This window comes from Scyliorhinus torazame, chromosome 11, assembly GCF_047496885.1.
Source record: "Scyliorhinus torazame isolate Kashiwa2021f chromosome 11, sScyTor2.1, whole genome shotgun sequence".
In the NCBI taxonomy this organism is placed as follows: Eukaryota; Metazoa; Chordata; class Chondrichthyes; order Carcharhiniformes; family Scyliorhinidae; genus Scyliorhinus; species Scyliorhinus torazame.
The window spans coordinates 30,695,214-30,710,315 of NC_092717.1; the positions used below are offsets into that span (position 1 = coordinate 30,695,214).

The following is a 15,102-nucleotide window of genomic DNA, read 5'->3' on the forward strand; positions in this document are numbered from 1 at the left end:
TAGCCAATTTCTGATCCACATCTCAAAATCACCCTCAATCCCCAGCCTCCGTATTTTCTGCAATAGCCTACCGTGGGGAACCTTATCAAACGCTTTGCTGAAATCCATATACACCACATCAACTGCTCTACCCTCGTCTACCTGTTCAGTCACCTTCTCAAAGAACTCGATAAGGTTTGTGAGGCATGACCTACCCTTCACAAAGCCATGCTGACTATCCCCGATCATATTATGCCTATCTAGATGATTATAAATCTTGTCTCTTATAATCCCCTCCAAGACTTTACCCACTACAGACGTGAGGCTCACCGGTCTATAGTTGCCGGGGTTGTCTCTGCTCCCCTTTTTGAACAAAGGGACCACATTTGCTATCCTCCAGTCCTCTGGCATTATTCCTGTAGCCAATGATGACATAAAAATCAAAGCCAACGGTCCAGCAATCGCTTCCCTGGCCTCCCAGAGAATCCTAGGATAAATCCCTAAATCCCATCAGGACCCGGGGACTTATCTATTTTCAGCCTGTCCAGAATTGCCAACACCTCTTCCCTACGTACCTCAATGCCATCTATTCTATTAGCCTGGGTCTCAGCATTCTCCTCCACAACATTATCTTTTTCCTGAGTGAATACTGACGAAAAATATTCATTTAGTATCTCGCCTATCTCTTCAGACTCCACACACAACTTCCCATCCCTGTCCTTGACTGGTGCCTGTGTTAGCCCATTAGGATGTCCTGAATCGCTCCGGGACTCAGCTTTGACAAAGGGTCATCTGGACACAAAACATTAGATGTTTTCGTTCCTTATAAATGCTACCAGACCTGCTGAGATTTTCCAGCATTTTCTCTTTGGCTCCTGATCCCCTCCTTTGTGCCACAGAATTCCACAAGGACAGCTGCTAACCTCAGACACAACTGTACAAAGCCAACCAGTGCACGCTACCTTTAAACAAACATGAACCTGGTGTCCTGAGATTCTTTTATGCTGCTGAATCATAGAATACTATTTCAGCAGAAAAGGGTCTGTGTTGTACCTTTGAAAGAGCCATCAATTTAGTCCCACTCCCTGAAAATACTTTCATTTCAAGTATTCACTCAATTTCCTTTTACTATTGAATCAGTTTCTACTGCCTTATCCTTTCGGGCAGCATCCACATCACCATGAGGGGGTTCTGGCAGGGGTTCTCAGATGTCATGTCCGGGAATCTGGGGGTAGGGGTGGCCCCAAATCCAGAGACAGCGATATATTGCACGTCGGAAGATCTGGAAGTCCAGGTGGGGGAAGAGATGCCGATGTATTGGTCTTTGCCTCACTGATAGCCCGGAGACGGATTGCTTTGAGCTGGTGTTGGTGAGTGACTTGGTCAAATTTCTGGAGAAGGTCAAGTTCACTTTATGGGGGAGGGGGCTGGAAGCCGTTTATCGATTTCTTCAAGGGGAATTAAGGTGTCAGTGGGGTGGGGCGGGGCAATTACGAGGGCGGGGAATCTTGTGGGATGGCTATCAGGGGATGTTGTGGGCCTGTGTTCTTTGATCCTGAGTTTTGTGGTCTTCTGATGTTTTTATGTACATATGCAAAATGCCTTTAGTAAAAATATTTTTTTTAAAGTAAAAGGATGGGGGATTGGGCCTGGGTGGGGTGGTCTTTCGAAGGGTCAGTGCAGACTCGATGGGCCGAATGACCTCCTTTTGCACTGTAGGGATCCTATGTAAACGCTCTGTTAAAAAAAAGTTCTCATTTGTCTGTGCTACAAATAATCTTAAATCTTGCTCTTCTACTCATCGGCCCACCTGACAGTGGAGAGTTTCCCCATATTATCAAAACTTCTTATAACTCTTGAGCACCCGATATTAAATCTCCCTTTTAAGCTTCTCCGCTTGAAGGAGAACAATTCCAGCTTCTCTAGTCTCTCAACACATAACTGAAGCCCTTCAATCGTACCATTCTTGAGGATGCTAGCTGATGCAAGACTCCCCAAATGTTGCCAGTTCTGTTGTACTTCTTTCAAGCTATCATTTCTGATTTTATCTTGAAAGGATGATGTAATTTTAAAAATGTTTTACACCAATGAACAATCATGTCATACAAATCTATTACAACTATTGAAACCACCACAGGATGGCATGTGGCCAACACAGTTTATATGTTGCTGATTTAATCTCTGCATCTGAACCCACCGTCGGCAAATCAAAATTTTGCTTGCTGCCTACTTTAGTCACCTTGTTCACTAAGTTTCCCACTCCTGCGTACTCCATAAAATTCCCCCTTTAGCTAATTTTAAACATCCTGACTTACAGGAATCCCATGAAAGGCACAATTTGAAAACCTTTTGTTTCAATAAAACGTCAGATGACTGTAAGCACTAAAGAATTTGTTTGTGATTAATCCAGGGAGTTTACTGGTTACTGGCTGGAAGAAGCTCAGATTTAAGAATTCCCCCTACAATTAATGCAGAAAAAGATGAAAAAGAATGTGCTACTCAAAACCTTTTCAATAAGGACTTTAGATGATTCATTGTTAACACTACAGAATTTGCTTGGTCAACTGTAATGATAACACAGGAAATTTAGTTACTGGCTGGTACAAGCTCAGATTTCAGAATTCCCCTTCAAATGTGCACAGACAATGGCTAAAGAATAATGACTTTGAATACAAGGAGTTAGAGTGTACTGCAGTGAATAATATGCAGACAAACGCACCAATCATTTAATACATAGCAAGACTTCAGAAAAAAAAACTAGCAAGGTGAATGCCCAGGTTAATCTGTTTTTGGTGGATCAATTTAAGATAAATGTTGATTTGAACACTGGGGGAACGTCTTGTTATATTTCAGAGATTGCCAAAACATATTTTATATTCAGCTGCAGGAATATAAATTTAATAACTCAAAAAGTGCGTTCTGACGCTACATTTGAGTGCCAGTCTGGATTAAGTGTCCGATGGTCCTACATCTCCCTAACTCTTGCCTTCCCTTATATCCACACACCTGCCCCACCCATTGGCCCCAGAGGGGACTCTGGGTGTTCTGGCACATAATCCCAAATGTTGGTGTGCAGGTGTAGCAAGTGATTAGGGAGGCAAATGGAATTTAGCATTTATTGCAAGAAAGAGGAATACAGTATAAAAATAGAAAAATTGTACAGGGTGAAGTCCTGTGTAATGATTTGGTCTCCTTACTTAGAATAGATAGAATTGCATTGCCAATTCAGAAAGTTCACTTGAATGATTCCTGGGATGAAGGCTTATCTTATTAAGAAAGGTTGAACAGGTTGCCTATACCCATTGGAAGTTAGAAGAATGAAAGGTGATTTTATTGAAACATATAGGATCCGGAGGGAATCTCTCTTTGATGGGGGACAGTGGGGGCATCTAGAACCAGGCAATACAGTTTATAAATTAGTGGTCTCCCTTTTATGATTGAGGTGAGGAGAACCTTTTTCTCTGAGGGGTGTTACGTCTGTGGAATTTTTTTCCCCAGTGAGCACTTGAGGTAGGGTCATGAATATAGTCAAGACGGAGTTAGATACGTTTTGATCAGCAAGGGAGTCAAGGGTGATGGAGGGCAGACAGGAAAGTGGAGTTTTGGCCACAAACAGATCAACCATGATCTTGCTGAATGGCACAGCAGGCTTGTGGGGACTAATGGCCAACTCGGGTTCAAGAGCTATATTCCTCTGACTGGCCTCTTGCACATCCCTAGCCCTTCACATTAATATTGGTGGCCATGCCTTCAGCTGCCTAGCACAGATATTGAAAAATGTGTGGCACTCAAGAAGTGCCGAGTCTGGGTCCGTAAACATGCCCAGGTGCGTAATCCTATAGCGCCTTTAACAGGAGTTCCAAGGCATTTCATAGAGATCGAGTCAAAAATATGTTGCTGAGATTGTTACTGAATTCTTTATGCAGCAGGTTACATTTGGAGTTAAAACCCATTATTCTACTCAATGCAGTACAACAAATACATTTGGAGCAATTGGCTTGGCAGTATCTCAATACAATTGATTTGATGAGACAGGATGTGGGTTCACACCCGTGGCTCTGAATATTGCTACATTACCAAACTGCACTGCAGAAATGCGGTGCGGGAGCCTGGTGATTTGACAGAACAGCTGAGTCATCGTGACAATCTAGAACAGTCGTTTGACTCATTGCTAATGAAGGGTGCCAGTTTTCAAAGCTGTGGGAAAATTGGGCTCCCCAAGAGGGTGAATCATTTGGCCTGCTCTGATCAGGATTTGCTAGTGTGGATGAAACTTTGAAAGTGATCACAACCAAAAATGGATGTTTATTAAAAAAAGTTACTGTTTAAACTTACTGTACATCCATGAGCAGTAGGAGTGCTCAGGCCAGCTCCACGGTATATTTGGTCACAACTGCACCTTCCCCAAGCACCTCCCCCACCCCTCTGACTTACCAAAGACTTACCGGCAAGATAAGGTGCCCAAAACACAAGGCAGTGCTCACGAAGATGTCATATTTAGATGAGATCTGCTATACACTTTCAGACCACTTAGGCAGCTCTGATAATGAAACACCTCTGCATTTGAGTGGTAGTTTAAATTAAAAGTTTGATGTCCCTACTTGTAAGACGTGCAGTGTTGGCAAAACAGAAATTTCATCCGACGCGTATTGGGAAGACCAAAATCATTATCTTTTGGTCCCTGCTACTCTGTTCCCCAGAAAACACTGAGGCAGAACATAAATGCACAAGGAAAACATAATATCTACTTTATTCCTCAAGGCGCTGCACTGTTTTACCTGCTAGGTTGTGCTACCATGTAAATAGCTACTGGGCAGCAAGAGTCAATTCTGTCATGCGAAAGGCATGGGGTCAATTCACAGGATGCACAACAGCATCGAACCCCGATACATTATCTACAGTAGGCAGCAGCCTGGCATTTATGGCGTTACCCTTTGTGCTGAAAGTAACACTGAGGATGAGGGCAGGCATTTTCTGTTCCCATTGGTGGGTTTGGCAACGGCAGCTGAAAATATCGTGACAAGCCCAATGTCACGTTTTATGATGCCATAAAAGCAGGAATTGATGGTCACCTCACCCAGTCAGTGGCAGGCTGCAGTTTCCGCTGTTTAAATGTCGTGAACCTCATTGCAAAAAAAAAAATATCAAATCCATACTACAAAATCATTCCCGCTTGTCAAAACATCCATTAGGATCAATAACAAACCATGCTTTTTGGACTCACCATCGTATGTGTAGTAGGTTCCATCTTTGACGACCAATATGGCAGGAAGTTCCTGGATGGAGACATCCTGGTGGAAAAACATCATCACAAACTCTTGCAAACTGCCCAGATTTATTTTGCATTAGCAATGAAGACTTTTGCAGGCTAACTAAAGGACCTACAGTAAGATATATTTTCAAAATAATCCATCCTCCTTGGTTACACTATACTGATACACGGAAACAGCTAGTTAACTTTTTTGTTTTTTTCAGCAAGATCATAAACCCTGCCGCCTTCAGACACACAATTATGCTCATGCTTGTGGTGTGGGGGTTGGGGAGTGGTGGTGGTCAAGAGAATGTAGTTACACCATAATTAGAAATAATTTCTTCCTTTCAAGAACACATTTCTATAACTTATTACACTTTGTCAATTTGTAAGAGCCATGTGAGGTCATGAGGTGTCAGCCTTGGCTCAGTGCTAGCACTCTCTCAAGAGTGAGAAGGGTTCAAGTTCAATTCCTGAGCACAGAATCTAGGATGACACTTCAATGCAACATCAAGGGAACATGCCAATGCTAGAGATGCTATTTTTCAGATGAAACATTGAATGCAGGCCCAGGCAGCTCGGTGTGTGAACTGGTGTTCTGGCCAAAATCCATCCCCAACTAATAACACAAAGAACAGGTTTGAGCCTGGTCTTGAAATAACCATTTAAACCATGAGCCTAGAGGGACAGCAGGGAACCTGTTCAACAGGTCTCTTCCAACAATCTTCTGATCCATGGTACCATTAATCCAGGGCAGTTGGGCAGATAGGGTGGAAAACCAGAAAAAGAACTCTGGGAGAATATGTCCATTGTCAAGGAAGGTGCACAAATTCCATGTTCAATCATAATCATCAGGCTTACCAGGCCCCAAATATACACGTCATGTATACAATCCATTCCTTAAAATTGGGACCCACAAAATTCCATCACCACACCAGCATTCAAATTATTGAGAAATCCATCTAACTATTCTCCACTTGCCAGATATGGTGAACAGCAGATTTGGTTCAGGAATCTCCCAGCATGGGTTAAGATAGTGGAGTTTAACCAACTAAAACCACAATGTACTGGCAAATGTATTGCTGCTTTTATGGTTAATTACAGATGCTCGGTAGAATCGCAGCCCCCAATAACAGGATTGCACCTCAAGTCCCAATGAACTATTGTTCAGTTGGCCAATCATCAGCGCCCCAAGAGGGTCTCCTTAGTTTGGTTAAGAGATTATGCAGTCGGCCCACAGAGATCAATTCAAATTCAACCTTGTGCACCTGTTGTGGCACATGTAGGAAAACTCGACTCACCCAAGAGACACCCAAAACACAACACTCTCATCAAAGAATAAACAATAATCAAAAACAGCTTATACATACGTGTGTGTGTATGTGGTGCATGTGTGAATTAATAAAACATATGGGATCCTGGGCTTTATAAATAGAGACAGAGTATCTAAGTCACAAAACAGAAGGACTATTTAAGCTGCAATATTGTGTCCAATTCTGAACACTACAATTTAGGAAGGACATGAAATGGGTGACTGTTAGAAGGCAGACAGATGAAGCTCTACTCCTCTCAGCAAAGAGTAGAATTGAATAGGCATTTAAAATCAACATGGATCTATAGAGTAGAAATTCTGGTTGAGGGCTAATACTCAGGAGGTAGAGAATTATACCGATTGTTAAAATGTTAAAAGAACCAGATAACGGGGTGGCACGGTTAGCATTGCTGTCTCACGGCGCTGAGGTCCCGGGTTCAATCCCGGCCCCCGTCCGTTTGGAGTTTGCACATTCTCCCTGTGTCTGCGTGGGTTCCACCCCCTCAACTTAAATATGTGCAGGGTAGGTGGATTGGCCACACAAAATTGCCCTTTAATTGGGAAAAAAAAAGAACCAGACAACACGAGGAAATACTTAATTATACAACAAGTGGTTAGAATTTGGAAAGCACTACCTGATAGGATGGTTGAAATGGATTCAGTTGGAGGGTTTAAAAGGGAATTCAATAAATATTTGAAGAAAGAAATTGCAGGTTTATGGTGAAACCACAAGCGAGATGACAAACTTATAAACCTGACAGTCAGAAGAAGGAGAATCCAAAGCCAGTCTTTTCTTAGGACAGATTTATATTTCTGACTCCACTCCAAAACTTGTGTCAGTGTCTAGTTATACGTGCGCAGGTAACCACTCAGTTTTTTAAAAAAATAAATATTTTATTGAAAATTTTTGGTCAACCATCACAGTACATTGTGTATCCTTTACACAATAATATAACAGTATAAATAACAATGACCTGTTTTATAAACAAAGAATAAATAATATATAACAAAAACGAAAACTAAAACTAAATGGTAACTGCCTTGTCTCAGATAAACACTCTCCAAAAATATGATTTAACAGTCCAATACACAATTATTTATAGCAACGACCTATACATATTATACATATACATATTAACAACCCTGAGAGTCCTTCTGGTTCCTCCCCCCCCCCCCCCCCCCCGGGCTGCTGCTGCTGCCTTCTTCTTTTCCATTCCCTCTATCTTTCTGTGAGGCATTCGACGAACGGTTGCTACCGCTTGGTGAACCCTTGAGCCGATCCCCTTAGGACGAACTTAATCCGTTCCAGCTTTATAAACCCTGCCATGTCATTTATCCAGGTCTCCACCCCCGGGGGCTTGGCTTCCTTCCACATCAACAGTATCCTGCGCCGGGCTACTAGGGACGCAAAGGCCAAAACATCGGCCTCTCTCGCCTCCTGCACTCCCGGCTCTTGTGCAACCCCAAATATAGCCAACCCCCAGCTTGGTTCGACCTGGACCCCCACTACTTTCGAAAGCACCTTTGTCACCCCCACCCAGAACCCCTGTAGTGCCGGACATGACCAAAACATGTGGGTGTGATTCGCTGGGCTTCTCGAGCATCTCGCACACCTATCCTCTACCCCAAAAAATTTACTGAGCCGTGCTCCAGTCATATGCGCCCTGTGTAACACCTTAAATTGAATCAGGCTTAGCCTGGCACACGAGGACGATGAGTTTACCCTACTCAGGGCATCCGCCCACAGCCCCTCCTCAATCTCCTCCCCCAGCTCTTCTTCCCATTTCCCTTTCAGCTCATCTACCATAATCTCCCCCTCGTCCCTCATTTCCCTATATATATATCTGACACCTTACCGTCCCCCACCCATGTCTTTGAGATCACTCTGTCCTGCACCTCATGCGTCGGGAGCTGCGGGAATTCCCTCACCTGTTGCCTCGCAAAAGCCCTCAGTTGCATATACCGGAATGCATTCCCTTGGGGCAACCCATATTTCTCGGTCAGCGCTCCCAGACTTGCGAACTTCCCATCCACAAACAGATCTTTCAGTTGCGTTACTCCTGCTCTTTGACATATTCCAAATCCCCCATCCATTCTCCCCAGGGCAAACCTATGGTTATTTCTTATCGGGGACCCCCCCAAGGCTCCAGTCTTTCCCCTATGCCGTCTCCACTGTCCCCAAATTTTCAAAGTCGCCACCACCACCGGGCTTGTGCTGTATTTCTTCGGTGAGAACGGCAATGGGGCCGTCACCATAGCTTGTAGGCTAGTCCCCCTACAGGACGCCCTCTCCAATCTCTTCCACGCCGCTCCCTCCTCTTCTTCCATCCACTTACTCACCATTGAGATATTGGCGGCCCAGTAGTACTCACTTAGGCTCAGTAGTGCCAGCCCCCCCCTATCCCTACTACGCTGTAAGAATCCCTTCCTCACTCTCGGGGTCTTCCCGGCCCACACAAAACTCATGATACTCTTTTCGATCCTTTTGAAAAAAGCCTTCGTGATCACCACCGGGAGGCACTGAAACACAAAGAGGAATCTCGGGAGGACTACCATTTTAACTGCCTGCACCCTCCCTGCCAGTGACAGGGATACCATGTCCCATCTCTTGAAGTCCTCCTCCATTTGTTCCACCAATCGCGTTAAATTTAACCTATGCAATGTACCCCAATTCTTGGCTATCTGGATCCCCAAGTAACGAAAGTCCCTTGTTACCTTCCTCAGCGGAAAGTCCTCTATTTCTCTGCTTTGCTCCCCTGGATGCACCACAAACAACTCACTTTTCCCCATGTTCAGTTTATATCCTGAGAATTCTCCAAACTCCCGAAGTGTCCGCATTATCTCTGGCATCCCCTCCGCCGGGTCCGCTACATATAACAACAAATCATCCGCATACAGAGATACCCGGTGTTCTTCTCCTCCTCTACGTACTCCCCTCCACTTCTTAGAACCCCTCAATGCTATTGCCAGGGGCTCAATCGCCAGTGCAAACAATAATGGGGACAGAGGGCATCCCTGCCTTGTCCCTCTATGGAGCCGAAAGTATGCAGATCCCCGTCCATTCGTGACCACACTCGCCACTGGGGCCCTATACAACAGCTGCACCCATCCAACATACTCGTCTCCAAAACCAAATCTCCTCAGCACCTCCCACAGATAATCCCACTCCACTCTATCAAATGCTTTCTCGGCATCCAGCGCCACCACTATCTCCGATTCCCCCTCTGGTGGGGGCATCATCATTACCCCTAGCAGCCTCCGTATATTCGTATTCAGCTGCCTCCCCTTCACAAACCCAGTTTGGTCCTCATGGACCACCCTCGGGACACAATCCTCTATCCTCATTGCCATTACCTTGGCCAGAATCTTAGCATCTACATTTAGGAGGGAAATAGGTCTATAGGACCTGCATTGCAGCGGGTCCTTTTCCTTCTTTAGGAGAAGCGATATCGTTGCCTCAGACATAGTCGGAGGCTGCTGTCCCCTTTCCTTTGCCTCATTAAAGGTCCTCATCAGTAGCGGGGCGAGCAAGTCCACATATTTCCTGTAAAATTCAACTGGGAATCCATCCGGTCCCGGAGCCTTCCCCGCCTGCATGCTCCTAATTCCTTTCACTACTTCCTCTATTTCAATCTGTGCTCCCAGTCCCACCCTTTCCTGCTCCTCCACCTTGGGAAATTCCAGCCGGTCCAGAAAGCCCATCATTCTCTCCCTCCCATCTGGGGGTTGAGCTTCGTATAATTTTTTATAAAATGCCTTGAACACTCCATTCACTCTCCCCGCTCCATCTCTCCTTCCTCATCCCTCACTCCCTCTATTTCCCTCGCTGCTCCCCTTTTCCTCAATTGGTGGGCCAGCAACCTGCTCGCCTTCTCCCCATATTCGTACTGTACACCCTGTGGCTTCCTCCACTGTGCCTCTGCAGTACCCGTTGTCAGCAAGTCAAATTCTACGTGTAGCCTTTGCCTTTCCCTGTACAGTCCCTCCTCCGGTGCCTCCGCATATTGCCTGTCCACCCTCAAAAGTTCTTGCAGCAACCACTCCCGTTCCCTACTCTCCTGCTTTCCTTTATGTGCCCTTATTGATATCAGCTCCCCTCTAACCACTGCCTTCAGCGCCTCCCAGACCACTCCCACCTGGACCTCCCCATTATCATTGAGTTCCAAGTACTTTTCAATGCATCCCCTCACCCTTAGACACACCCCCTCATCTGCCATTAGTCCCATGTCCATTCTCCAGGGTGGGCGCCCTTCTGTTTCCTCCCCTATCTCCAAGTCCACCCAATGTGGAGCGTGATCCGAAATGGCTATAGCCGCATACTCCGTTCCCCTCACCTTCGGGATCAACGCCCTTCCCAAAACAAAAAAGTCTATTCGCGAATAAACTTTGTGGACATAGGAGAAAAACGAAAACTCCTTACTCCTAGGTCTGCTAAATCTCCACGGGTCTACTCCTCCCATCTGCTCCATAAAATCTTTAAGCACCTTGGCTGCTGCCGGCCTCCAGTCCTGGACCTCGACCTGTCCAGCCCTGGTTCCAACACCGTATTGAAATCTCCCCCCATTACCAACTTTCCCACCTCTAGGTCCGGGATGCGTCCTAGCATACGCCTCATAAAATTGGCATCATCCCAGTTCGGGGCATATAAGTTTACCAAAACCACTGTCTCCCCCTGTAGTTTGCCACTCACCATCACGTATCTGCCCCCGCTATCCGCCACTATAGTCTTTGCCTCAAACATTACCCGCTTCCCCACTAATATAGCCACCCCCCTGTTTTTCGCATCTAGCCCCGAATGGAACACCTGCCCCACCCATCCTTTGCGTAGCCTAACCTGGTCTATCAGTTTCAGGTGCGTTTCCTGTAACATAACCACATCTGCCTTAAGTTTCTTCAGGTGTGCGAGTACCCGTGCCCTCTTTATCGGCCCGTTCAGCCCTCTCACGTTCCACGTGATCAGCCGGGCTGGGGGGCTTTTTACCCCCCCCTTGTCGATTAGCCATCCCCTTTTTCCAGCTCCTCACCCGGTTCCCACGCAGCTGTGTCCCCCCCAGGCGGTGTTCCCCCGCCCATCCCACCCCATGCCAGCTCCCCCCTCTCCCCAGCAGCAGCAGCCCAATAATTCCCCCCTCCCACCCCCCCCCCCCCGCTAGATCCCCCACTAGCGTAGTTACACCCCCCATGTTGCTCCCAGAAGTCAGCAAACTCTGGCCGACCTCGGCTTCCCCCCGTGACCTCGGCTCGCACCGTGCGACGCCCCCTCCTTCCTGCTTCCCTATTCCCGCCATGATTATCATAGCGCGGGAACCGAGCCCGCGCTTCCCCCTTGGCCCCGCCCCCAATGGCCAACGCCCCATCTCCTCCACCTCCTTTCCTCCCCCCACCACCTCCTGTGGAAGAGAGAAAAGTTACCACATCGCAGGATTAATAACATAAAACTCCCCTTTCCCCCCTTTTTACCCCCCTCTTCGCCCCCCATACTCGCCCCACCACTTTGTTTCAAACGTTCTTTTTTTTTTTAATAAAAAAAATAACCCGCTCATTCCAATTTTTCTTCCACGATAAAAGTCCACGCCTCATCCGCCGTCTCAAAGTAGTGGTGCCTCCCTTGATATGTGACCCACAGTCTTGCCGGTTGCAGCATTCCGAATTTTATCTTCTTTTTGTGAAGCACCGCCTTGGCCCGATTAAAGCTCGCCCTCCTTCTCGCCACCTCCGCACTCCAGTCTTGGTATACGCGGATCACCGCGTTCTCCCACTTACTGCTCCGAGTTTTCTTTGCCCATCTAAGGACCATCTCTTTGTCCTTAAAACGGAGGAATCTCACCACTACGGCTCTAGGAATTTCTCCTGCTCTCGGTCCTCGTGCCATCACTCGGTATGCTCCCTCCACCTCCAGCGGACCCGCCGGGGCCTCCGCTCCCATTAACGAGTGCAGCATCGTGCCACATATGCCCCGACGTCCGCTCCCTCCGCACCTTCAGGAAGACCAAGAATCCTTAGGTTGTTCCTCCTCGCGTTGTTCTCCAGCACCTCCAGCCTTTCCACACATCTTTTATGGTGTGCCTCGTGCATCTCCGTCTTCACCACCAGGCCCTGTATGTCGTCCTCATTCTCGGCAGCCTTTGCCTTCACGACCCAAAGCTCCCGCTCCTGGGTCTTTTGTTCCTCCTTTAGCCCTTCGATCGCCTGTAATATCGGGGCCAACAGCTCCTTCTTCATTTCCTTTTTGAGTTCTTCCACGCAGCGTTTCAAAAACTCGTGTTGTTCAGGGCCCCATATTAAACTGCCACCTTCCGACGCCATCTTGGTTTTTGCTTGCCTTCCTTGCCGCTGCTCGAAAGGATCCACCGCAATCCGGCCACCTTCCTCTCCTTTTTTCATCCGTATCCAGGGGGGATTCCCTTCTGGTTCACCGCACAGTACTTTTAGCCGTTAAAATTGCCGTTGGGGCTCTTATTAAAAGCCCAAAAGTCCGTTCCACCGGGAGCTGCCGAAACGTGCGACTCAGCTGGTCATCGCCGCACCCGGAAGTCTAACCACTCAGTTAATGCTCCCCCATTACTCAACATCAAATGATACAATTAACAAATTGGAGTGGCGGCACGGTAGCACAATGGTTAGCATGGCTGCCTCAGTGCCAGAGACCCGGGTTCGATTTCCACTTTAGGTGACTGTGTGTGTGGAGTTTACATGTTCTCCCCATGTCTACATGGGTTTTCTCTGGGTGCTCTGGTTTGCTCCCACGGCCCAAAGATGTGCAGGTTAGGTGTATTGGCCATAATACGCTGTCCCTTAGCGTCCAAAGATGTGTAGGTTAGGTGGGGTTACAGGGATAGGATAGGGTGGGAGAGTGGGCCTAGGTAGGGTGCTCTATTGGAGGGTTGGTGCAGACCCATGGCCAAATGGCCTCCTTCGGCACTGTGGAGATTCTATGGACTGCTCTTTGAAAGAGTAGGCATTGACTCAATGGACTACACAGTGTCTTTCTGTGCTGCATCATTAATAATTTTCTGCACAGTTCAAGCATCTCAGGCTATGACTATCAATAGTTGAGGAATTCTGCATTTCAGTGTTTACAGATTCCAACATCCCTGCATTTCATTACCACTAAACCAGCTAATGTACAAGCAATTAACTGAAATTAAAACTGGAACAACATAAAAATGGCCAACACTGAAAAAGGGTGAAACACTGTTTTGGCAGACTAAACAAAAGAGATAAAGTTGCTTGTGAGTAAAAGAAAGAAAGATTTGCACTTTTCACAACCACTGGCCATCTTAAACCTCTCACATTAACTCCATTTTACTTGACAGATGCTGTCTAACTTGCTGAGCATTTCCAGCATTTTTATACTCGGAATAATTTCCCTTCTCTTGGAAATAGTGCCAAGGGATCTTTCACATCCAGCCAAGCAGGCGGAACCAGAGTTTGAGCTCTCATCCGAGATGCAGCACCTCTGATAGTGCAGTGTAGTGCTCCCTCAGTATTTCACTGGAGTGTTCTCATTGATCATTTTTTTGTACTCAAGCCCTGGAGTGTGAATTGAACCCCAAACTTTATGATTCAGAGGCGTGTGTGCTATCAACAGCGCCATGGCCGACAGTAGGAGAATGAGTCGACAATAGATTTACTTGTGTGGAAGAAACAGCTAGTAGGACCTACTGGCATTTGCAGCAGAAAAAATAATTACAATTTGAAAGGCACATGACAATTAACTTGAAAAAAATCACCTCTGGTAAAGCATCCTCTGAAGCAGAAAAGAAGTAGGTATACACAATCAGTTCTGCCGCCACCTCAAAGAACTTTTCCTAGTGGAGAGTAAAATTGCTAAGGATTAAAACACAGTTCTTGACAGTACTTTTCCCCCATCATGTAGCTAAGAACTCATAAGCTAAAAAAAATTACAAATACATTTTTCAGGTTTACTTAACATTTTATGACTAATAGTTTTTATTAGATGCATTTCTGGTTTTGAGACATAAACCCTGCAGAAAATCTGGAGCATCCTCCTCAAAATAGAAACGCGTGGACTACATATCAGTTTATTCATAGATTTTTAAAATAATTTCTTTCTTTACTATTTCAATCAAAAAACAATAGGTAGATGTAAGAAGTCGGAAACAATAGCTCTGCTCTTTTGCTATGTCAGATGCACAGTATATAAAGAAGTTAAAGCTTTGGATCATAACTTTACAGCACAAGAGGCCATTTGGGCCAGAGTGTCAGAACCAGCTGCTGGAGCAACCAAAAAATAAATAAATCACAGTGCTCAATTTATTCACTATTATTGTTGCTTATTCTGATTCAAATATTTATCTATCTTCAGTTAAAAGATACAACAATCAGCCAGCTCACGTCACAATGCATTCTATTCTATGCTGCAACAACCTTCTCAAGGGCAATTAGGGATGGGTTAGCCAGTGAAACCCACATCCCTTGAATGAATAAAAAACAAATAAGTGTACAAAGATTTCTTCTAATTTGTCTCGTTACTGGCTTAGTGACCATATTGCATTAATGACCCCTCATTATTGATTCCCAGTCAGAGGAATGTCAT

The 15,102-nt window shown here is 45.9% G+C and overlaps 1 protein-coding gene across 2 annotated transcripts in view; it reads right to left on the bottom strand.

The window, feature by feature from the left end:
- LOC140385216 (protein disulfide-isomerase TMX3-like) overlaps positions 1 to 15,102 on the bottom strand; it is a 169,293-nt gene that overhangs the window by 62,515 nt on the left and 91,676 nt on the right. For both annotated transcript variants that reach the window (XM_072467123.1, XM_072467124.1), the window contains 2 exons: positions 14,276 to 14,353; positions 5,204 to 5,270 (listed from right to left, as the gene is read on the bottom strand). In XM_072467123.1, the coding sequence (XP_072323224.1) occupies positions 5,204 to 5,270; positions 14,276 to 14,353 (145 nt within the window). The remainder of the gene's footprint in view (positions 1 to 5,203; positions 5,271 to 14,275; positions 14,354 to 15,102) is intronic.